The sequence below is a fragment of the Hemitrygon akajei genome, chromosome 1 (genome assembly GCF_048418815.1).
Source record: "Hemitrygon akajei chromosome 1, sHemAka1.3, whole genome shotgun sequence".
In the NCBI taxonomy this organism is placed as follows: Eukaryota; Metazoa; Chordata; class Chondrichthyes; order Myliobatiformes; family Dasyatidae; genus Hemitrygon; species Hemitrygon akajei.
The window spans coordinates 105,140,695-105,164,922 of NC_133124.1; the positions used below are offsets into that span (position 1 = coordinate 105,140,695).

A 24,228-nucleotide genomic window follows, 5' to 3' on the forward strand; every position below is an offset into this window, starting at 1 on the left:
TGTGACCCCTTGTTCTGGACTTCCCCAACATCGGAAACAATCTTCCTGCATCTAGCCTGTCCAATCCCTATAGAATTTTATACGTTTCAATAAGATCCCCCCCCTCAATCTTCTGAATTCCAGCAAGTATAAGCCTAGTCGATCATTCCCCTCCATAGGTGCTGCCGAACTTTGAGTTCCTTCGGTATTTTGTGTGTGTTGCCCAAGATTTCCAACATCTGCAGAACCTCTTGTATTTATAATCTACGTACTTCCAGTTTTCAACAGCATCGAAAAAACAGGCCAAATGGCTTCCTTACTTGCTGTACGCTTATATGATTCTACAGATTCAACCAGCAATAAATGACTATTTTGAAATACACCGTGTCCAAATGAAGGGGTCTATCGTGTCAGCTCAAAAGTGATAAAACAAGGTAAAATAACAAAGGCAAACTAAACATATATATGTCTTTACCTTGTGCTATTCGTAGTTTGACTTCAAGATCCACAGGGGTGGAGACAACTGACTTGGTGAGAACAAGGACATTCTCCAAACCAATGACCACAACAAGGTAAGGAAAGATCTCTCTTTGAAAAACAAAGACAATTATGATTAAAAATACCATTAAAGGTCTTAGATATCTATAACCTGCAAAATTCCTTGCAATCACGATATATGAGGCATTGATCGTGTGGATAGTCAGAGGCTTTTTGCCAGGGCTGAAATGACTAACATGAGAGAGCACAATTTTAAGGTGCTTGGAAGTAGGTACAGAGGGGATGTCAGGGGTAAGTTGTTTTTTGGGTTGTTTTTTTTACGCAGAGAGTAGTGAGTGTGTGGAATGGGCTGTCGGCGTCTGTGGTGGAGGCAGAAATGATAGGGTCTTTTAAGAGACTCCTGGATAGGTACATGGAGCTTAGAAAAATAAGGACTATGGGTAACCCTAGGTAATTTCTAAAGTAAGTACATGTTTGGCATAGCATTGTGGGCCGAAGGGCCTGTATTATGCTGTAGGTTTTCTATGTTTCTATATCCTGAATTGATTAAACTTGTAGAAAATCTTTTATGAACAGGACAGATATTCCCCCATAACTGCAGATTTGCTTTGCTTCCTTCAATATCATGATATTCAACCAACGACAACTTGCCTTCCAAGTTGCCATGTTAGTAAAACCAACCCCTCTTGGGCCAAGCTTTTGATCATCTGCCCTAACATACACCTGAGGCTCAGTGTCAAATTCTGTTTTAATTCTCAGAGATATTACATCAATTTAAACCTGCTACCTCCTTTGTTATTGCTCCTTACAGTTGAAGCTGGTAGCATTCATGTAATGATGAAACAATATAAACAAAACTAAAGGTTATTAATGAGGAAAGTTTAATTGTCGCTTACCCTCCATTCAAAGTAGGTGTAAGGCCAAACAGTGTACACAGACCAACGGACATGAGAAGGGAGCTAAGAACCGTTGCCACTGCTGCAAGTGCAAGACCCCATTTTGATTTCACCATGTCAATTTTCCCTGCAAAATTACATCGTACGACTCAAAAACCATGAATGAAAAGGAAAAAGAATTGATCTAAGCTTAATTTTTTTTTTTTGAAAGAGAATTCACCAAAGCTACACCATGGCTATTTTTACAAAAGATGCTACTTAATGCAATTTCTAACCAGGAACTGAGAACTAAATGAAAAGCACAGAGCTCACAAATAATGAGTAAGATCTGAAAAACTGATTTAAATGCATTGGTAAATTTGAAAAAAAAATGAACTGGTATCTTTTGAAGAGAGACTAAAACATACAGACGTAATAAAAAACCTGCTTTTTTATAGGGAGCCGTGAGGAAACATTTCATGAGATGATGTCATAAAGGCATATCTGATATAAAAAAGAAAAATCGAAATTTCAACCTTATTTTTCAAAACTTTTCATTCTGTCTAAAACAGACATAGGAAATGCTGAAAATATTCAGATCTCTACACAATTATGGAAAAAGAAACAACGTGAACACTTTACATCAGAGACTCGCTGCCAGAACGTTGTGACAATGGGTGTCCAACCTAAAACTTTTGACTTTATTTCTCTTCCCACAACTGCAGACTGACTTACTGATTATTTTCATTACTTTCTGGACTGATGAGACAAATCTGAATTTTGGTAGTTTTTAAGATTAGGTAGCAGTAAAAAGTTAGGTACACAAGAAGCTCAGTGCACTTAAGTCATAGAATAGCAGGTTCCCAGCTGAAATTCTCTGCACTTGACATTATTCTCCTCAACCAGTCTAACCTATTCACTAGGAGAACTGGATAGAAGGATAAAATTAGGAACTCTCTCACATACTGCAGGGAGCCATAGGTCCAAAACAAATTTCAAGCTACTTTAACCTAGACATGAGAAATTTGCTTACTTACCCAACATTATTTTTCAATGATCCAAAGATGGTTTCAATGCATCCAAAATGGTTACGTCTGTACACTGCAAGCACTAAGGCTTGGTAAAATAAACCCCACCACTGCAATAAGCATCACAGACCCAACCCCAGTTACAGAGGCAGGAATCGTGACCATCATTAGAGTGGCTGATGGGGAGTTTTATTAAGACCAATTATAGACCAACCAGAGATAAAATGCAGAAATAAGCTCCAAAAAAAAGAGAGAAAATTCTGGAAATATTTAAGCGGGTCAGGCAACCTTTATGGAGACAACATTTTAAAATTCCAGATTAATCAAATTCTCACACCACAGATGTCATTTGAAATGCTACATATTTACATAAGTTTCTGGTTTTATTTCAAAATGATGAATTTACTAAATTCCCCCAATAAGGTTTCAAATTGCAACTTACTGGTAGAGAAATAAATGTATGCAAAAAGAATGATGTACGTTGTGACCAGAGGAATCAACTCAGCAATGCCAATTTCCTCCTTAAAATGGACGTGGACTATCTGATCTTCCCTCAATGTGCTGTTAGTACCAGGATGAAGTTGCCTTAACCTCAAGCGGAGGCTCTTTAGAAATCTGAAAAAGGTCAAAATAAGACAAGTTGGATTTGCTAAAGAACATCTAACATTTTGCAATGTGCACCAACTGATTCTGCAGCTGTGGCCTGCAACCACTGGCACTCGCCTCAGCACTGAACTGGATCTGTGGCTATGGCCTGCAGCCACCGGGCTACTGGACTCGCCTGCCACGCCGAACTGGCTCCATGAATGTGGCCTGCAGCCACCGGGCTACTGGACCCACCTGCCACGCCGAACTGGCTCCATGAATGTGGCCTGCAGCCATTAGGCTACTGGACCCACCTGCTGTGCCGAACAGGCTCCTTGAATGTGGCCTGCAGCCACCGGGCTACTGGACCCACCTGCCGCGCCGAACTGGCTCCATGAATGTGGCCTGCAGCCATTAGGCTACTGGACCCGCCTGCCACGCCGAACTGGCTCCATGAATGTGGCCTGCAGCCATTAGGCTACTGGACCCGCCTGCCACGCCGAACAGGCTCCTTGAATGTGGCCTGCAGCCATTAGGCTACTGGACCCGCCTGCCACGCCGAACAGGCTCCTTGAATGTGGCCTGCAGCCACCGGGCTACTGGACCCACCTGCCACGCCGAACTGGCTCCATGAATGTGGCCTGCAGCCATTAGGCTACTGGACCCACCTGCCGCGCCGAACTGGCTCCATGAATGTGGCCTGCAGCCATTAGGCTACTGGACCCGCCTGCTGTGCCGAACAGGCTCCTTGAATGTGGCCTGCAGCCACCGGGCTACTGGACCCACCTGCCGCGCCGAACTGGCTCCATGAATGTGGCCTGCAGCCATTAGGCTACTGGACTGGCTGCAGCACTGAACTGGTTCTGTGACTGTGGCCTCACTTTTAGGGACTCTGCAGTACTATGTATTATTTGTTTACTTCTTTAATTTTTTTTTTGCACCTTGAATGTTTTACGGTCTTAGTTGTGTGGGACTTTTTTGAGGATTCTATTCTGTTTCTTTGTTTTGTGGCTGCCTGTAAAAAATTGAATCTCAAGATTGTATATGGTACATATACTTTCATAATAAATGTACTTTGATCTCTGAGACTCTTTTTGTTAATTCTTTTTTTAAAAATTTTATTTAGAAATACAGCACAGGATTCGCCCTTCTGGTCCTTCAAGCAGCGCCACCCACCTAAGGTAATTATAGATCAATTTACAATAACCAATTAACCTACTAACCAGTATGCCTTTGGACTATGGGAGGAAACTGGAGCACCTGGAAAAAAACACTGCATTCTGTGGGGAGGACGCACAGATTTCTTACAGAAGACACCTGAATTGAACTCCAGACTTCGATGCCCTAAGCTGGAATGGTGTTGCACTAACCGTTAAGCTACCGTGGCAACAGAGAATGTAAGCTAGTTCTTAGCTAACATGTTCTGTTGGATGACATGCATGTGGTCGATGATAATGTTTTGTGTGGCCAGCTTTTCTTCCATTGCCACTGCTGCCCACAAAAGTGGAACTTATCCCCGAGATCCACTTCACCCACTTTCTTTCCATTCTCACTGAATTACTAAACTAACCTCACTTCCTAATCCATGTGTTAACTGTTACTATGTTCTCTCTCCCTCAGTAATCTCCTTGATTTACAATTTCTCCAGTCCCCATACCTTCCATTTTAAGCAAACCTCATGCAAAACACCAAGTAGGGAATAAAGAATAATGTACAAAATTTTGTTTTAATTCAAGGGCATACAACCAATTTATCTCACTTGCATATCCAATAATTCTGAACTAAATTTTCTCAGGACAGAAAAGTCAAACAGAAATTCCACAAAACACTTAACAATGACTTTACCTCGAGTGGTACTCCTGCAGGATGACAGTGATGGCATAGGAGACCACCTGTTTGCGATTGTGCAAATTAACGCCACTGTGCTTCCCAGGTACTCCAAACAGCAAATCTGCACACAAATTAATTATGAGTACTATTTCTGCTTTTATTCTAAGTACAATCTATTCATTATAAATTACCTTAAGCTAAACTGTTTCCCAGTAGCCCAATTTTGCAGCTTTTCAAGTTGCCCTAAGCAAACAATATTTTCTAAAGTAATTTATCATCCAATTTAACTTTCCATTGGTGATAAGCTAACTTTTGCTTGGTGAAGCTAACTACATGCCTTTATATAATGTTTTGGCCTTTCCTCATTATAATCTCCCCATAAGTCTCCAGAGGATTTGCAATGACTTCTGTTACCTTTTCCCTATCCCCTTTATACAGTTGCGAAATTCTGATAAATTCTTTATACTTTTCTCGCCAACTTACTCATAAAATTTATGTTATCCTTTCTATTAGATTTGGTCATCCTTCCTAAAGCTTTCCTAATTCTCGTTCTTATTGCTCCTTTTAGTAACCAAATAAGCTTGTTTTGATCTCATACTATTCCTAGCCTTAGTTAGCTATGAGTGGAACATTTTTCTTTTGGAGTTTTGCTTTTTTTAGTGGAAAATATATTTACTGTTAATGTTGAAAAAGACTATAGATGTTTGTCATTATTTATGCACAAAGCAATGAAAAAATTTCAACCTGAGACGGTAAATATATTTTTTTCTCTCAGATGCTACTTGACCTGCTGAACTTTAACTTTAAATACTGTTTTTAATTTGAGAATACCACAATCTGCAGATAAAATTTTCTAATGTACATTTACATATTGGCCAACATTCTAGTTTCTGATGGATCTCTTAAAAAGTATCTATCAAATTCTACCTTATTGTGATCACTGTTCCCCAGAGTTTGCTTTAATTCAGGCTCATTAGTTAACAGTACCCATAAACATTAAATATATATATATATATTTAAAAATCTCAGCCAGTTTTCCTGGATATCTTACCTACATTCACTTTCAATCAATACAATCAAATATTAATCAGCAATTTACCATATTTTGCATGATTGATACTATGATGCTACAATACTATAAATTGCACATTTAGATGGAGACGTAATGTAAAGATTTTTACTCCTCATGTATGTGAAGGATCTAAGTAATAAGGTTAATTCAATTCAAATCAAAATGCTTTAATGGGTTAAAAAAAAAGGAAAGAGTGACCACTAAGCAGGAAGAAAAAAATATTAAAGGTGGCAAATGAAGGCATCAAAGTGCTCATGGCTGTGTTTTTGTTGGTAAGGCTAACTAGAGGTAGAAATCCAGAATTTAAAGAGAAGGTGTCAGACAGTACAACTGCAGGATAGCAGACACAGGAATAGGTCAGGTAATGTGCAGTATGAAGCCAAAGAGCATTAGATTACATTCTCAAGGTTCCAAGCTACCTTTGAGTGAAGCAGATGTTTGCAGAGTCTTAGGCTCATATTGGTGGATGGTGCCAATAATATCTGGATCTGAATCAAAATTATCACGACTGTTTTTCCAAAAGTTAGCTGGAGAAATGAGGAGGCAGCCATGTTCTGGAAGTATATTCTGTAACTTCTTCAACCCTGGAAGTAGATCAGTGACCTGGAGACAGATATTTTCTAGGCTCTTCATGCCAGTACTGTTAATGATAGAAGAATACAAGTTACTAACAGCTCATAATATATATTTTTTACATACTATGTTGGCATGGTTTGGTTTTGTATTCTGTTTACATGTTGACAAACTGTGGCAGCTGAGTGAATACTATGTTTATGTCATAGAAAATTACATAACAATAAAACATCTTTGTTCATTGACTTTGCATTGACACTTTCTAGAGCAATCCAGTTACTGCATTGCTCAGTTTCTCTATTTCCTTACATTGTTTTTCTATGAAGTATTTACATCTTTTTATCACTCTCTACTCACATAGCATGTCTTTTTCTTATATGGGCCACTGATTTCTTTGCCAGTTACTTGAAATGTGCCCGCTTTCTATCAACCTTTCACCCACTGGGAATTCCATTTTGTTATAGAAAATAAACCTACTGATTTTATCTGTCAAGCTGCAAATCTCTGCTTTCTCTGTTTCAGCTTCTCCTACCTATTCAGACAACTAATTCCTCAGCCTTAAAATCATGTCAGTAAACTTATTGCTTCTTCTGCAAAGTTTTCAGCTTAACTGTAGAGCTAGAAACAATGGGCAGTCTGAGGCTGCACTACAGTCTTGCGTCATTTCAGTTAAACTTCTCAGCATTTATACTCTTTGCCTCCGTTTATGAACTATGGGACTCCAACTGCATTCATAATTGCTTTATTCAATTATTCCCTAATCTCAATGAGTTACACAAAATGAAACCTTTCGGCATATATAGGTCTTTTCATTCTTTCTTACAGAATGTAGCATCTCATATTATAGCAGTGAATTTCATCTGCCATTCAATTATCCTTTTTAACCGCTTGACCTTTTTTTAAGTTCATAGATAACTTCCTTAGCATTTAGTATATCTCTAGGTTCCTAGCCATTTATAAATCTCAATACCATGCCCTATACTCTCAAGCTCTTGTCATTATTGTACGAAGTAAAAGAGCAGTCACAAAATTAAAGCCTGGGAAACTGCATTGCATAATTTTCTCTAGATTAAACAGCCATTCATGACAACCGACCCTCCAATTTTAATCCAATTTGAATTTATGCTATTGAAGTTCTTTTCATTCTGTTAATCTTCTGAACAAACTTCAGATGCGGTACAATATCCAACTTCATTTAAAAATCAAAGCTCACAACATCAATTGTTATTTAACCACCAATAACTCATCAAAAAACTAAGGAAAAGTTCAGTAGAAGCAAGTTCAAATCATCATTCAATTAACAATATTTAGCAAATTATTAATAGCTTTAAACAATATTAGTAAAAAAAATCACTATTTATTAGAAGTAAAAATCAACAATCAAGGTAATGACCGTTTCACATTCATATTATTCGCTCTGGATACAAAAAAAAGTTTAATTGTATGAAATGTTTTATAATATTGCATCTATACATGTTGACTATTTGGTTGTGCTCTTCTTGCATCTTGCTCCCCCCCCCTCATTATTGCCAACCATTTGGGATTGAGGACAACCTGACTGTGAGGAGAGACAGATTCTAGATCCAAAATTATTTTAATGTAGTAATGATAATGCACATCAGTCACAATACAGTTGTTCAAGTCTTGAATAAGCTAGGCAGAGATTCTGGACTATCAGCGCAGGGGCACCACAGAGATATGTACTTAGCCCCCTGCTCTACTCACTTTACACTGTGTGGCTAAGTACAGCTCCAGCACCATATACAAGTTTGCTGATGACAGCATTGTTGTGGGCTGTATCAAATCAGCATACAGGAGGGAGACTGGAAATTTGGCTGAGTGGTGTAATAACAATAACCTCTCACTCAAAGTCATTAAGACCAAGGAAATGATTATAGACTTCAGGAGAGGGAAACCAAAGGTTTACGAGCTAGTAATCACCGGATCAGAGGTGGAGAGGGTCAGTAACTTTAAATTCCTGGGTATTTAAAGAGGACCTGTCCTGAACCAATCATATAAATATTATTGCAAAAAGAGTACAGCAGCGCTTGTACTTCCTCAGGAGTCTGCAAGTGGTTCAGCATGTCACTGAAAACGGTGGCAAACTTCAATAGATGTGTGGTGGAAAGTATGCAGACTGGCTGTATTACAGCCTGGTTTGGGAACACCAATACCTTTGAGTGGAAAGTCCTACAAAAGGTAGTGGACTCGGCTCAGTACATCATGGGTAAAATCCTTCCAACCATCTACATGAAACACTGCCATAGAAAGGCGGCATCCATCATCAAAGAACTTCACCACCCAGGCCATGCTCTTTTCTCGCTGCTGCCATCAGGTAGAAGGTACAAGAACCTCAGAACTTGCACCAGCAGCTTCAAGAACAGTTACTACCCCTCAACCATCAGGATGTTAACCAAAAGGGGATAAGTACATTCATTCTACTTCTGGTGTTCCACAGCTTTAAGTACCCTTTATCTTGTTATTCCATGCTTGTTATTTATTGCTATTTATTTATATCTGCATTTGCACAGTTTGCTGTCCATTGATCCTGTTTACAGTTACTGTTCTATAGATTTGCTAAGTATGCCCACAGAAAAAAAACCTCAGGGTTGTATGTGGTGACATATATATACTCTGAGAATAAATTTTACTTTTAATTTTAGATTCTGCTGTTCAGAACAGAATACCTATGGTTGCACACACAGACATACGACACTCGTCATCTTCCTTCTCAAAACACATCTATTTTCCTCCTTTTTGTCTCCCAAAATAAGACACATATTATAAATAAACAAATCCTTTCCTACCTGTCTTGAAAGACATGATTTCTTACTTCTTCCACTAGCTGAAACACTTTTGAGAGTGGGGCACGGAATACATCAACAGCAATTAAGTTTTTGTTCCAAGGGGATACGATGGCTTTTACAAATATCTGTTGTATATATGCAACTGGAGGTCCAAAATACTACAAAGAAAAAAGTAGAAAAACACATAAGAAATTATGGAGTGACTCAAATACAGATTTTGGATGGCATGTTCACTGCTGTATAAAATGTTCAGGATGTGTCAGTCTGCTGCTGTCATTTAACAACAACCGGTGAATTTTCATGTATAGAGTTAGTCATGAATAGTTTCATGAATTTAAATTTGTTTTTGTTTGTGAAGTAAAGAATTATGAATCTTCAAAATAGCACTCTTGCATTTAAAAAGAATTAGAATCTAAAGCAAAATATGCTGGAACCATTCAGGAGGTCAAGCAGCAATTGTAGAAGGAGAAACAGTCAATGTTTCATACTGAAGATACTTAATTAGAAGTTCTTTGTAATTAAAATGTTTCACATAATAGATTTAACAACTTTCGAGATGGAGCAGATTATAAAACCAATGACTGGAAAGGTACTTATAGCCCTGCAGATCATCGTGCCGATGGGGTGAGCAATCTCACGTGGATACATAGTAAAGCAGCAAAGAAGGGTCAGTGAACTTGCCATGTTTAACCAGACAATTACATGAAAGTAAACACATTATCCCATTCACTGACAAGGTGAAATAGGAACTGATTTGGAAATCTATTCTCTTAATATCTACTTCAAGAGATATGACTTTATGCCAGTAACTACAAACTGAAGGAAATCAGTGGGTCAGGCAACTGAGTTAACATGCAAGGTATCTAGAAGCAGGAGATCACATTTTGTCTCCAGACTGGAACATCAGCAGGATTGAGACCACAGTAATACATTTAATGCCAAATCTGACATGGTACAAACAGATGTGCTCTTTCATGGGATTATAGTAGTAGAGATGTGGATGGGAGAGAGTCAAGTTTACACTGATAACACAACATTAAAAGTGAAGAGTTGGCTGTATCAAAAGCTGCAATGATATTCTGTCAAAGACTACAGTAAGGAAAAAGGTAGAGTTTTTAACTAACATTATCGAAGGAATATTGTACATAAGAAACCTGAAAGCTAATGATAAAAATAACTTAAGTGACATAAGCAACACAGAATACAGTTCACCTTTATTTATGAAGGTGCATGCTATTTAATTCTTAATACATTTTATGTTGAATATCAACAACTACAATTTCTAGAACAAGATCATAAAGCCTAATAGAAAAACAAAACACTATAGCTATGGTGAATCTGAAATAAAATGGAAAGCTCTGGAAATACTCAGCATGTCAGGCAGTATCTGTGGAGGAAGTAAAAGTGTTAAATATTAGGACAATGCCTTTTCATGTTCCTTAATGTTTTGACGAGAAGATAATGGAAGGGCTTCAGAACATCAGGTAGTAGGTCGCTAACCACAGGATATCCAGTATCTGACTGGCTCCTGTCCTCATTGAATTAATATCCAGCTGAGATTATGGATAGTGGTAAATGTCCAGATGTTAATGATGGAGAATATGGTAGAAGTATTGCCACTGAAAATCAAAAGTATGTGGTTAGACTTTATCTTGCTGGAAGTAGCCAACATCTTAACTTCCGTGGTGCAAATGTTACTTTTCATTAATCAAACATGCAGTGTTTCATTGGTTATATATTTAGAGATACAGCACAGAATATGCCACTCCGGCCCTTCAACCTGCTCCAACAGCAACCCCTGATTTAACCCTAGCCTAATCATGGGACAATTTACAATGACCAATTAATCATAGTCTTTGGACCATGGGAGGAAACTGGAGCAGCCGGAGGAATCCCATGCATTCCATGGGGACGACATACAAACTACTTATAGAGGACACTGTGGTTGAGCGCCTAACTCTGAGGTCTTGCGCTGTAATAGTGTCACGTTAACTGCTACATTACTGTGCCACCCACTTGATGATGAGTTACAAATAGAATTGTACACTATGCGATCATCAGCCAACATCCCCACTTCTCGCCTTAGAATGACTGGACCTAGGATACTGTCCTGAGGAAGTCTTGTAGAATGTCTTGCATGACTAAACTTCAACAACCATAAACATCTGCAATAGTGCAAAGTAACACTCCAGTCATTGAAATTTATTTATATCAGGTCACCTTGATACCACCTTCAATTAAATGATACCTTAATGTCCAAGGAAATCTAGCCCAACTCATTTCTTTCATTTATATTTGGATTAAATCTGTGATGAAATCTTTGGCTGAGTAGTAGTGGCAAACTCAAATTAGGCATTGGGGAGTAGATTATTAGCAAGTAGGTAGCATTTGATTATATTATTGCTGATACCTTCCCTGTTTTAGTTGATGACTGATTGTAGACTGACTGGCTGGCAATTAGCCGGATTGTATTTTTCCTGCCTGCATGACAGAATGTACTCGGACTATTTTTCACATTATTGGTTAAAAAACTGGGTTACGTAAGTTTAACAAGTTCAGGCTCACGTTGGATTAAAGATCAGAGAAGCATTAGCAAATTAAGTCAAGAGATAATTAATGTATAAATGGCATTTCCACTAAAACAGATGCCTAGTACCTGTCATTCATCTGCTCTTGACACACCCAGAAAACAAGGATACTTACAGTATGTCAGAATGCCATTTTTGGATTTCAATTTGGCATTCAACACTGTTGTCCCATAACCTTGGTGAGCAGTCTCCTACTCCTTGGTCTAATAGATCAATGTGCAACTGGGTGTTGAACTTCCTAACCAATAGACCTCAGAGTTGGATGCACAACTATTTCTCCCTCCTCATCATGCTTAACACGGGTGTCCCAGGACTATGTGCTCAACCCTTTGTATACTTTCTACACTGTGCACTTTGGCCACACATGACTGCACAACAAAACACCCGAACGATCACATTGTCAAGTTCGTCAATGACACAACAGTGATGGGGCTCAACACCAACAATGATGAGGTGACCTACAGAGAGGAGATGGAAGACCTTGAGGCCTGGTGCCAGACAAATAACCTCTTCCTTAATGTCAACAAGACCAGGGAAATTGTTATCGACTTCAGGAGAGCTCCTCTTCACATTTGTAGCACAACAGTAGAAACTGTGAGCAGTTTTAAACTCTTGGGAATGCACATCTTGCACAACCTTTCATGGTCCCAAAACACATCCTCCACAGTCAAGAAAGCTGACCAACATCTCTGCTTTCTGAGGAAGCTGATGAGAGCTGGACTCTGCACATCAATACTCACGACCTTCTACAGATGCACGGTTGAGAGAATACCATCATGTGCATTACTGTGTGGTATGGAAACTGCAATTCAGTAGACAGGAGGGCTTCACAATAAGTAGTTAAAAATGCTCAACACAAGGCTAGCATGAGCCTACTTACCATCAAGGACATGTATATAGATAAAGGACAGTAATATCATGAAGGATATTTGTATTTATTGTGTCTTTTATCATCACTGGGGATTTATGTTGCATTGGGTCTGCAGTAACAATTACTTTGTTCCCCTTTACACTGGTGTACTGAAGAATGACAATAAACAATGAAAAATGAAGAGGTGAGCTTGAACAAGAACTAAAGTTGGAGAATGCTGTAGAAGTGCAAATAAACTTCCTGTGGTGGAGTATATCTGTAACCAAGATCAAACCTAACATCTAGGAATGTTTCGAAGTCCAGAACTAGTACACCCACTTGGCAAGGAGGAAAATCTTCAACCTTGTTGGTTTCAAGGTTTAAACTTCCCTTTATACAATACTTCATGGAATAAAGTAGACTAGAATATTCTGCTATTACTCAACTGGTACCGTTTTTAAAAACAAAACATAACTGTAAGGTAAAGAACTAAATTATTCAAGTGAATAAATTATTATTAGCTATCTCTACTATTATTAATACTACTAATATTACTAATAATTATTATCTATTATTAGCTATCCAGTATGAGGCCACTGGAAGAACTGCAAAAGTATCCACAATAAATCATATGTGATAAAAAAAAATGTTGAAACTAACAATCAACGTATGTGCAAGTACTGCAAGTTACAATTGAAAACAAGACAATCTATCATCAAAAATGCTTTAAAGCTCATAACATATTCACATTGTCATTACTGTAAGTTGGAATTTCTGGAGAGTAAAAATTAAAAAGAATAATATCCAATAACTTATAAAGATACTACAAATAACAACAAAAATCTAAGCAAAGTAGTAAGATTTCAGACTTAACATTATTTATTGAATTTTGTTTTCTAGAACTGGCAAGAATTTCTAGAAACAGCAAAAATCTTGGGTACAATATCTGTGATGAGAAGTATTCTTTGGCAGTAAGAGAGCTGCTGCATGTGTATGCCATTTGAAAATACAATTTGTAACTAGTGAATGTCAAGAAAGGAAATTATCCAGTGAGAATAACTAAACCCAATTCTTTTGTCATCTTACATTTAAATAATAATACACAAAAATTGAGAGGCAAGATTAAAATGATATTTAGTTCAGTAAGTAGTGAGACAGCATGTAAAACGAGGAAAACAATCCAGTTGGAAATACTGAAGCTAGAATAATGAGAGGAGGAGTGAAAGCTCACAGACCATAAGATGGATAGACAGACAGTCAATCACGAGGAACACATGGCAGATGGATAGAAATTAATGTTACTCCATGACAATAGGCAACTGTGCCATTTTGTGTCTTCAAGCTGGTGGATAAGCAAGAATCAGCAGCTTGCCGGCGCACAATATTTGAGACTAAATGTTTCATTCAATAAAAATCTTATTCTGAAATTTAAGCAAGGACATTTTATTTACTGTTTAATTTCATCTGGGAATTCAATTGTTGTCCTTTTATTGGAAAATGAATTACTTGAGAATATCATGACGAGAAGCAAATCTTTTATAGAAGGATTTACTTTCTATATTACTCAACATCATCCATTATCTTAAGAGTTAATTATTTTCCTTTCTATGGATGCTATTTTAAATATTACTTTAGCTACTGAAATTGCAAATGCATAGACAGTCCTGATTATATCGATAGCATTTTTTCCAATGATGGACCAGCCACAAAAGCTTTGGAACTTAAAATAAATGTTTTTTCTGGATTTATCCACAAGTTAATTACAGGGAAGAAAGTGCATTAGGGCTAGTTTAATTTATTTAAACAAACTATAATGAAAGAGAATACATTATACTGGAATGCTAATAACTTCCTCATGGGCTGTAATTACCAAATAATTTAACTTTGTAAACTTACCCAATCTGGTCTATCAGTCTGCTCAGTGGATCCTGGATTTGCTTCAGTTGGGGGCACAGAGTAATCCTTTACAGGTGTTGTAAACTCTACTGGCCCTGTTCCCGGCAGAGGTAGTTTCAATAAGGGATAACTATGATAAACAAAAAACGAACAATAAAAATAAATATCTCAATAAAACAATGTACATATTTTTCAATTCTCCCTATTCCATTTCATGCCAATTCATAGCTTAATTCCAGTTATTTGCTGCATAATAATCCTAAATACTGTATTGCAAATATTTATCATCAATTTATTAAACTAATGCTGTACAATATTAAGATAGATTTACACAATTTCTTGAACTTCTGATTAAAACAAGGGACCTCCTTCAAAATAAATAACTCCCGTATGGTTTTATCTGATGCAATTAATTAATTTAAGCGTAGTAACTAATGGCTTAGTAATTGTAGAAGTATTATAAAATGCTTTTTAGGCCCATAAATCAGGACATACATTGGCATTTTTTTCTGACTTACATCAAATTAATAATCTTCATCACTTAGCATTTAGTAGCTGCTCCAAATGCACATGTTTACCATAAAAAATGTATTCCCTTGAATTGTCAAGTTAATAATGAGCTTGGTAAATAATATCAACATATACATACAATAATGCCAGATCAAATATAACATTTTATTTATAATTATGCAATTCATCACATTATTTTCTTTCTACCATCCTCCATTACATATTTGCAAATACAAGTATTCTAGACAACTGATGAGTATACAGCTAATAGTGCTCCCCAGATATATCAAGTTGCAAGGTTGAAATTTAACATTACTGAAATTTTTCTGTCGCCTTATAACTAAAACTAAATAGTTGAGGACATTAAAAAGCAATACAAATTCATATTACTCTTCAGAGAAACTGAATTTCTGTTTCCCTAGAAGCAATAAAGTCCATTTTTATTGTACCTATAAGAGTAAAGTGAACAAAAGATACTTATAGCATCAAATTTAGTCACAAACTACAGCTTGAAATATTAGGGCAAGACAACTAAAAGTTTGTATATGAATGCAGGGTTTAAAATATAGCTTGAAGCAGAGACAGATAGAGAGAGTATGTGTACCAGAAAGCAGAGAACAGAGGGAGTATGCGTACCAGAAAGAGCATGTGCACCAGAAAGGAACAGATAGACAGAGTTGATGAGGATATGGAGACAATTAAAAAAATATCAAATTCATGGACTAACCTCATTTCAGTTCCTTTAATTTCTTAAGTACTTTATTTTCAGTAGTATTAGTTACTTTAAGTTCCTTACTTCCATTAAGGCTTTTATTTTCCCCCCAGAGTTCCATTCTTTCCTAATTTTTGCTACATTTATGTCTTCCATTGATTGTTAAGATACAGTAGATCCATAATATTCCTCACTCATGTCTCATTAGTCATTATCTCCATTGGATTCACACTTATATTTTGCTTTTGATATAGTTTCCTTAATATAATATACTCATACTTATTATTCCATGCTAATCTACTCTTATTACTGACTTCTGTTTTACAAATTTTCTAGTAATTTTTCAATGCTTCCAAAAACACACTGAATTCTCATTCCTGGCAATATTATAAGACTCTTGAATTAATCTAATATACTCTCTTTAACTTCCACAGTTGGTTATGGCTGGATCACTTTTCTAATGCTAATCTAAATTCCAAATCCCCTCAGGTACTGTTCTGTTATATTCTTATAATAGGCTTCAAGTTCAAGTCTAGCTTCTATGTCTCTTGACCTGCATTGAAAATCCCAAGATACTGTGATCACTTTTACCAATGACATTCTCTTTTTCCAATTATTAACTAATCGTGTTTCAACACCTCACCTGAAATTTAGCAGTAATATTAAAAAAGGACAATAAGACTTCTCTCGATATAGTTCACAAAAATTCCTGTGGCCAGTTTGATTTCTAAAACATATGATATTGAGACCAGGCTTGAAACCCTATTCTCCACCTTAAAGTCACCAAAAATTAACTAAATAAAATAACTGGAAGTGAAAAGTGTGTGCAATAATTTCCACTGGGATTTACTGTTCTCACTCTCAAACTATATTCTCCAAGATCTGATGTGATTTTCAATGCCATTCACACGAAGCTGACAGTTTGAGTTGTTTTGAATTGTAACCTTAGATCCAATTCCATTTTTTTCCTGCCATTTATTTTTGTAACCCAGTTTATGTACTTTTTAATGGCAATAGTAAAATGTTCAACTAAATTTCCAAATTATTGTAGATATTGGTCATGTTTTCCATCCTGTTAAACAATTAAATTTATAAAATGGCTCCACAGAAATGTACAGTTCTTATATATGCCACAGATAGACACTGAGTTGCATGTGACTTTCCATAAAATGCTGGTAAAAAGGATAGTTTTGAATATTAGCTTCTCTCTTATCTTATCACAAAGAACTTGTATTAACTTCCTTAACAACTTGAATACTTTCTTATCCCTGTTGACACCAAAACTAGCATTTAGTTCTTCACTCTTAGCTCGATTACTTGAGGCTGGATTAAGTAAATTGTCTGTTTTTTTGCAATATCTGTCTTTTTATCTGTAAATCTAGAAAATAAACACATTATACCACTGATGTCTTATGGACTCTCACAGCTACCTGGACTATACCTCGTCCCACCCTCCTACTTTTCTCAATTCCCTGTCTCCCCTTCTCTCAATTCCTGTCTCCACCGCATCTGCTGTAAAGATGAGGTTTTTCATTCTATAACGAAGGAGACATCCTCCTTTTTCAAAGAAAGGGGCTTCCTTTCCTCCATCATCAATGCTGTGCTCAACTGCATCTCCTTCCCATCCTCTCACCACCCTACCAGGAATAGGGTTCCTCTGTCCTCACCTACCACCCCCATCAGCTCCGCATCCAGCATATAATTCTCTGAAACTTCTGCCACCTCCAACTGGATCCTACCACCAAACACATCTTTCCCTCACCCCAACTTTCTGCTTAGCATGGGGATCACTCCCTACATGATTCCCTTGTCCATTCATCCCTCTCCACTGATCTTCCTCCTAGCACTTATCCTTGCAAGCAGAACAAGTGTTACACCTGTCCCTTCACCTCTTCCCTCACTACCCTTCAAAGCCCCAAACAGTCCTTCCAGGTGAGACAACACTTCATCTGTGAGCCTTTTGGGGTCATACACTGCATTCGGGTGCTCCCGGTATGACCTCCTGTATATCGGTGAGACCTGACATAGATTGGGAGACCGCTTCACCGAGCAGCTACACTCCATGTGCCAGAACAAGCAAAATCTCCCAGTGGCCACCCATTTTAATTCCAATTCCCATTCCGCTACATCCATCCATGGCCTCCTCCACTGTTGTGATAAGGCCACACTTAGAATGGAGGAACAACACCTTATATACTGTTTGGGTAGGGTCCAACCTGATGGTATGAACATCGATTTCTCGAACTCCCCTCCTCCTTCACCATTTCCCATCCCCTTTCCCCCTCTCATGTTATCTCCTGCCCACCCATCGCCTCCCTCTGTGCTCCTCCCCCACTTTTCTTTCTTCTATGGTCTTCTGTCTCTTTCACCAATCAACTTCCTAGCTTTTTGCTTTATCCCTTCCCTTCCAAGTTTCATCTCCATCACCTGATGTTTCTCTGTCCCCTCCCCCCACCTTTCAAATCTACTCCTCAGATTTTTTTTCTCCAGTCCTGCTGAAGGGTTTCAGCCGGAAACGTCGACTGTGCTTACTTCCATAGATGCTGCCTGGCCTGCTGAGTTCCTCCAGCATTTCATGTGTGTCACTTTACTTCATGAAGGACTTTGACTCAAAATGTCGACCATTCATTTTCCTCCATAGATACTGCCTAACCTGCCGAGTTTCTCCAGCACCTCATGTGTTACTTCAGATTCCAACATCAGCAGTCTCTTCTGTTTTCACTTTATTCCACAGATACTCTTTTCAATGTAATTTTAATACTGGATACCAAGATTAATGCACTCAATATTTAAGATGACTCCTTAAAATACCATTTTATTTACGCTGGCTACCCTATTCTGAAGAATTGTTATTTCAACTGTGGTACCACAATATTATCATTAATAAGGAACCAACACACTACTTTTCTTAGCATTAATTGCTATTTGCCTCTATTCAGAAAGGGTAAGATGAGGGAACACAAATCAATCCTCAGAGGGATCAGAAGTGCGGACAGTGAGCAATTTCAAGTTCCTGGAGGTCAGTATCTCTGAGGACCTAACCCAGCTGCAGCTTACTGATGCAGCTAGAAAGAAGGCAAGACAGTGCCTTTTCATTCAGAGTTTGAGGAGATTTGGTTTGTCAACTAAAATACTCAAGAACTTCTATAAATGTACCATGGAGAACATTCTGACTGGCCAGATCACCATCTGGTATAGACAGGGGGTGCTACTGTACAAGATCGAAATAAGTTGCAGAAATTTGTAAAATTAATCAACTCCCATCATGAGTAATAGCCTCCGTAGTATCCAAGGTATCTTCAAAGAACGATGCCTTAGGAAGATGACATACATCAATAAGGACCCCCACCACACACCAATACCAATCAATGTAAACCACACAGTCATTCTAGCATCATACTATTTTCAAATCACAAACAAGAGAAAATCTGAAGGTGCTGGAAATCCAAGAAACACACTCAAAGAACTCAGCAAGCCAGGCAGTATCTATGGAAAAGACTACAGTCAATGTTTCAGGCCAAGACACAGATGAAGGTCAGACCATATTTTATGAGTAATTAATGCTGATAAAATTGGTGATTACAAAGGGTTCACAAACTTTTTCTTGCAACTGTGTTTTAGTTTCTTAAGAATTACTTATTTTCTCTGTGGTGCCTCATTATATAAGAACCAATAGATTTTCCATTTCTAAATATTAAATGTTATTTGCCTCCAATTAATCATTCTCTATTCCCCTCAGAAATATTGCTGTTGTATAAGATCTGTCTTAATTAAGAACTCAGTATGAAGGCTGCCCAGAAGAATGCCTGAATGCTTAAGGAAAATGTTTAAATTATAGCAAAGTTTTAAATAAATTAGGAAGGATTGAGTAAAGTCTGTTTCCATATACAGTGGATTATGGTTAATTGGGCATTGGTTAATCAGGGCAGTCGCTTATTTAGGACAACTCTTAAACAACAAAAAGGAACCGCGAAAATAGACAGAATTCCCTTTATTTATTTGGGCACTATGCTGCTTAATTGGGGCAGAAGACTGTTGCTGAACATTTTCTAACTGGCGTGAGACACGTGCAAGTCATGTGGTCGTTAAGACAGTACATCATGCTTAGAGCGAACAGTTTTTAAATAGCATCATTTGTGAGTTTATCATCAAAAAGCAGCCATTTTTGTTGTTGATAGTTTCCTCATTTGAAGAGCAGTGATAGTACTGCATGACTATATAGAGAAAAGAACCACTGACAATAGTGTGAATCTCACCATTGCTGCTGAGCATTTAAATTGAAGCAATTAGATAAAAGGAATATCTGGAACAAGAGGCTGGTACCTGTAAGGTCCTTCAGTTCTATATGTCATGCATTGACTTCTTGACTCCCTCATCAATTAAAAGACAATTAGGCATGAACCATTAATGTTCAGATCCCACGAGCACATACAAACATTAACTGAAGAAAATTTTGATGACACCATTTTTATCTTGTTGCTTTTATTTTTGGAGGGCAGCATGGTTAAATGGGGGATGTTGGATGAGGACATTTGTCTGTGGATGCTAAATGCAATGCCCATCTTCCCATACACTTCACTAAATCAGCTGACAATAACTTAGAATTCATCCACAGAATACATACTGCAGTTCAACTATTGAGGTGTAGGTGAAATTGTTTCTGGTGTGTCGTCACCCTAAACGGAACTATTCCCTAGTTCTGAAAGATACCTCCATACCACTGAGAAGCTTGTTGGAGGTATAGCACAAGATTAATGTGAGACAACAATGCAGCTTTCTCTGACACCAGTCTTCACTGAATTCCACTCTCTTGTTGAACATTAGTTAATTTCTAAGCTCATATGCAAATTTCAGGGGCAGTTGAATATGAGGAGATTCTTCCAAGGTCGTCTGTGCTTCAGTAAATGCCAATAGCAGAGTCAGAAAACAAAACACTTTAAATTGTTTTACTTATGATTGACTTGTCTCATTTGATCTTCAGGATGTCATTACAAGAATGCCTCAGGACAGTGCTTAAACCGTATTATCCTGAAAAAATATCTTCCGTCAAATAGTCAAGAGGGAAAGAAATACAGGACGCTGCAGCAGCTGGAACTCTGGAGCAACACACAAAAAGCTGGAAGAAATTGTGGACAGAGTTAAAATCTGATTACAAATCCACAGGAATGAAACAATTTGTGTCTGGACGCGGGAAAACAGACAGAAAGCAAAGAGTGGAAATGAACATGTCCTTCTCAGGTGGCTAGTGAATGGTGGGGTGTCACTGTCATTGTTACTTGAACCCTTTCTATTGACAATCTATAAATGAAGGTAACAAAATATCACGTTTCCAAATTCATGAGGAAATAGGCAAACTAAGTGGATGGTTAAGAAGATGAATGATGAATAACAAGTTGGAAACATATACGGTCATCTAGTTGGACGCACAAAATGTAAAAGCAGAATATATCTTAGATGGTGACAGATTGGGAAATAATGCTCTAAGGACACTGAATGCCCTAGAATGCAAGTCACTAAGTGCTAACAAGTAGTTAGTGTATAAGAATATGAGAAATGGTGCATGAGAACAAAACTTTTATAGCAGATCAATCATGATCTTCAAGAATGGCAGAGCAGGCTTTAAAGGCTTAACAGCTTACAGCTTAACCTAATGACTTGTCAGGTCTCACAACACACACAAAATGCTGGTGGAACACCAGCATCTATAAGGAGAAGCACTGTCGATGTTTCTGGCCGAGACCCTTCGTCAGGACTAACTGGAGGGAAAGATAGTAAGAGATTTGAAAGTAGTGGGGGGAGGGGGAAATGCGAAATGATAGGAGAAGACCGGAGGGGGTGGGATGAAGCTAAGAGCTGGAAAGGTGATTGGCGAAAGTGATACAGAGCTGGAGAAGGGAAAGGATCATGGGATGGGAGGCCTCGGGAGAAAGAAAGGGGGAGGGGGGAAGCACCAGAGGGAGATGGAGAACAGACAAACAACTAAATATGTCAGGGATAGGGTAAGAAGGGGAGGAAGGGCATTAACGAAAGTTAGAGAAGTCAATGTTCATGCCATCAGGTTGGAGGCTACCCAGCCAATATATAAGGTGTTGTTTCTCCAACCTGAGTTTGGATTCATTTTGACAGTAGAGGCGGCCATGGATAGACATATCAGAATGGGAATGGGACGTGGAATTAAAATGTGTGGCCACTGGGAGATCCTGCTTTCTCTGGCGGACCAGAGAAACACCAGAGACCAGAGAACACCAACAGCGTTGGTGTTCAGCGAAATAGTCCCCATGTCTGCGTTGGGTCTCACCAATATATAAAAGGCCACACCGGGAGCACCAGATGCAGTATACCACACCAGCCGACTCACAGGTGAAGCGTCGCCTCACCTGGAAGGACTGTCTGGGGCACTGAATGGTGGTGAGGGAGGAAGTGTAAGGGCAGGTGTAGCACTTGTTCCGTTTATAAGTGCCAGGAGGGAGATCGGTGGGAAGGGATGGTGGGGGGGGGGGGACAAGGGAGTCGCGTAGGGAGTGATCCCTGCAGAAAGCAGAAAGGGGGAGGGGGAGAGGGAAAGATGTGCTTGGTAGTGGGATCCCGTTGGAGGTGGCGGAAGTTACGGAAAATTATACATTGGACCTGGAGGCTGGTGGGGTGGTAGGTGAGGACAAGGGGAAACCCTATCCCAAGTGGGGTGGCGGGCGGATGGGCTGAGGGCAGATGTGCGGGAAATGGGAGAGATGTGTTTGAGAGCAGAGTTGATGGTGGAAGAAGGGAAGCCCTTTTGTTTAAAAAAGGAAGACATCTCCTTCGTCCTGGAATGAAAAGCCTCATCCTGAGAGCAGATGCAGCGAAGACGGAGTAATTGTGAGAAGGGGATAGCATTTTTGCAAGAGACAGGGTGGGAAGAGGTATAATCCAGGTAGCTGTGAGAATCTGTAGGCTTATAGTAGATATCAGTAGATAAGCCGTCTCCAGAGATGGAGACAGAAAGATCAAGAAAGGGGAGGGAGGTGTGGGAAATGGACCAGGTAAATTTGAGGGCAGGGTGAAAGTTGGAGGCAAAGCTAATGAAGTTGACGAGCTCAGCATGCGTGTAAGAGGCAGCGCCAATGCAGTCGTCGATGTAGCGAAGACTTGTCAGGTCTGCACAATATCCTACCTGGAGCAACTGAGTGGCAAATAATCAAATGACACAATTTCCAGCTAACTATAATCTCCAACAATCACTTCCAATATTATATCCCCTGTTACCAAAATCCTTGGGTTCCAATTAACCAGGTGGAGCCATTTGCATTAACTACTGTGGCAACAATAACCATATGGAGGCTAGATTATGTTTTGTAGTAAATGACTTTTGACCTTGGCTTCCCAATGTGTTAAGATGTGGAACAGGTAGTTGCCTTGACAGTTGCAGTTTCAAATACTGAGCAAAGCAGAATGCGACCAGTGACTCTTCACAATAACTTCAGCAACATATCAAGGCTTCTTTGACAAACATTTGACCCAAAAGAACAGTGCAGCAAGAAGATGAAATACCAATGCCTCCAACTTCCTCTTCAAGTCACAAATCATCCTTTGTTATTTTTCTTCAAATTTCCTGCCTAACATTTCCTTTCAATAACAAGGAATAATACAGAACAGCAACAGTCTCTTTGGGCCCATACTGTCTGTGCTAAATGATGGTAATGCAAAATAATCACATATGTCTGCAGCAACACACACAAAATGCTGGAGCAACTCAATAGGCCAGGCAGCATCTATGGAAAAGAATACAGTCAACGTCTTGGCCTGAATTGTCATCCGTACTCTTAATAATTTTATATTCTTCTATCTGGAACCCCTCAGCCCCCAAAGCTCCAGAGAAAACAATCCAAGTTTATCAAACCTCTCCTTTAGAGCTGGTACTCATAAACCCAGGCAATATGCTGGTGAATGCCTTCTGCACCCTCCCCAAGCCTCCACATCTTTCCTGTAACGATCAAAAATGCATACAATATTCAAACTTTGTTCTAACCGAAGTTATATACAGCTGTAACAAGACTTCTCCACTTTTATACTCAACACCCATCTGATGAAGGCAAGCATGCTGCATGAATCCATTACCACCTATCTATCTGTACAGGAAGCTATGGTCTTGAACCCCAAGATCCCTCTGTAAATCAATGCTAAGGGTACTTATATTTCCTCTTATATTTGTAATTCCAAAGTGCAACAGATCACATTGATCTGAATTAAATTGCACCTGCCATTTCATTGCCCACATTTCTAACTGTTGTATACCCTGCTGAATCTTTTGACAACTTCATTTTTCCAGTAACTTCACACATCATCAGCATCGCAGAGGCCATACATCAGATCCCACTCCTTAACAAAATGAAGCAATCCATTCTCTGAACAGCTGAGTACCTATGAATCAACAGTTTCCTCAGACATA

At 38.6% G+C, this 24,228-nt stretch overlaps 1 protein-coding gene across 2 annotated transcripts in view; it reads right to left on the minus strand.

Moving 5' to 3' along the window:
• The window catches only part of scap (SREBF chaperone), a 123,478-nt gene that overhangs the window by 52,373 nt on the left and 46,877 nt on the right, over positions 1 to 24,228 (minus strand). For both annotated transcript variants that reach the window (XM_073048855.1, XM_073048863.1), the window contains exons 3-9: positions 14,582 to 14,711; positions 9,248 to 9,405; positions 6,287 to 6,507; positions 4,811 to 4,916; positions 2,823 to 2,995; positions 1,374 to 1,500; positions 455 to 567 (exon numbers count right to left, since the gene is read on the minus strand). In XM_073048855.1, the coding sequence (XP_072904956.1) occupies positions 455 to 567; positions 1,374 to 1,500; positions 2,823 to 2,995; positions 4,811 to 4,916; positions 6,287 to 6,507; positions 9,248 to 9,405; positions 14,582 to 14,711 (1,028 nt within the window). The remainder of the gene's footprint in view (positions 1 to 454; positions 568 to 1,373; positions 1,501 to 2,822; positions 2,996 to 4,810; positions 4,917 to 6,286; positions 6,508 to 9,247; positions 9,406 to 14,581; positions 14,712 to 24,228) is intronic.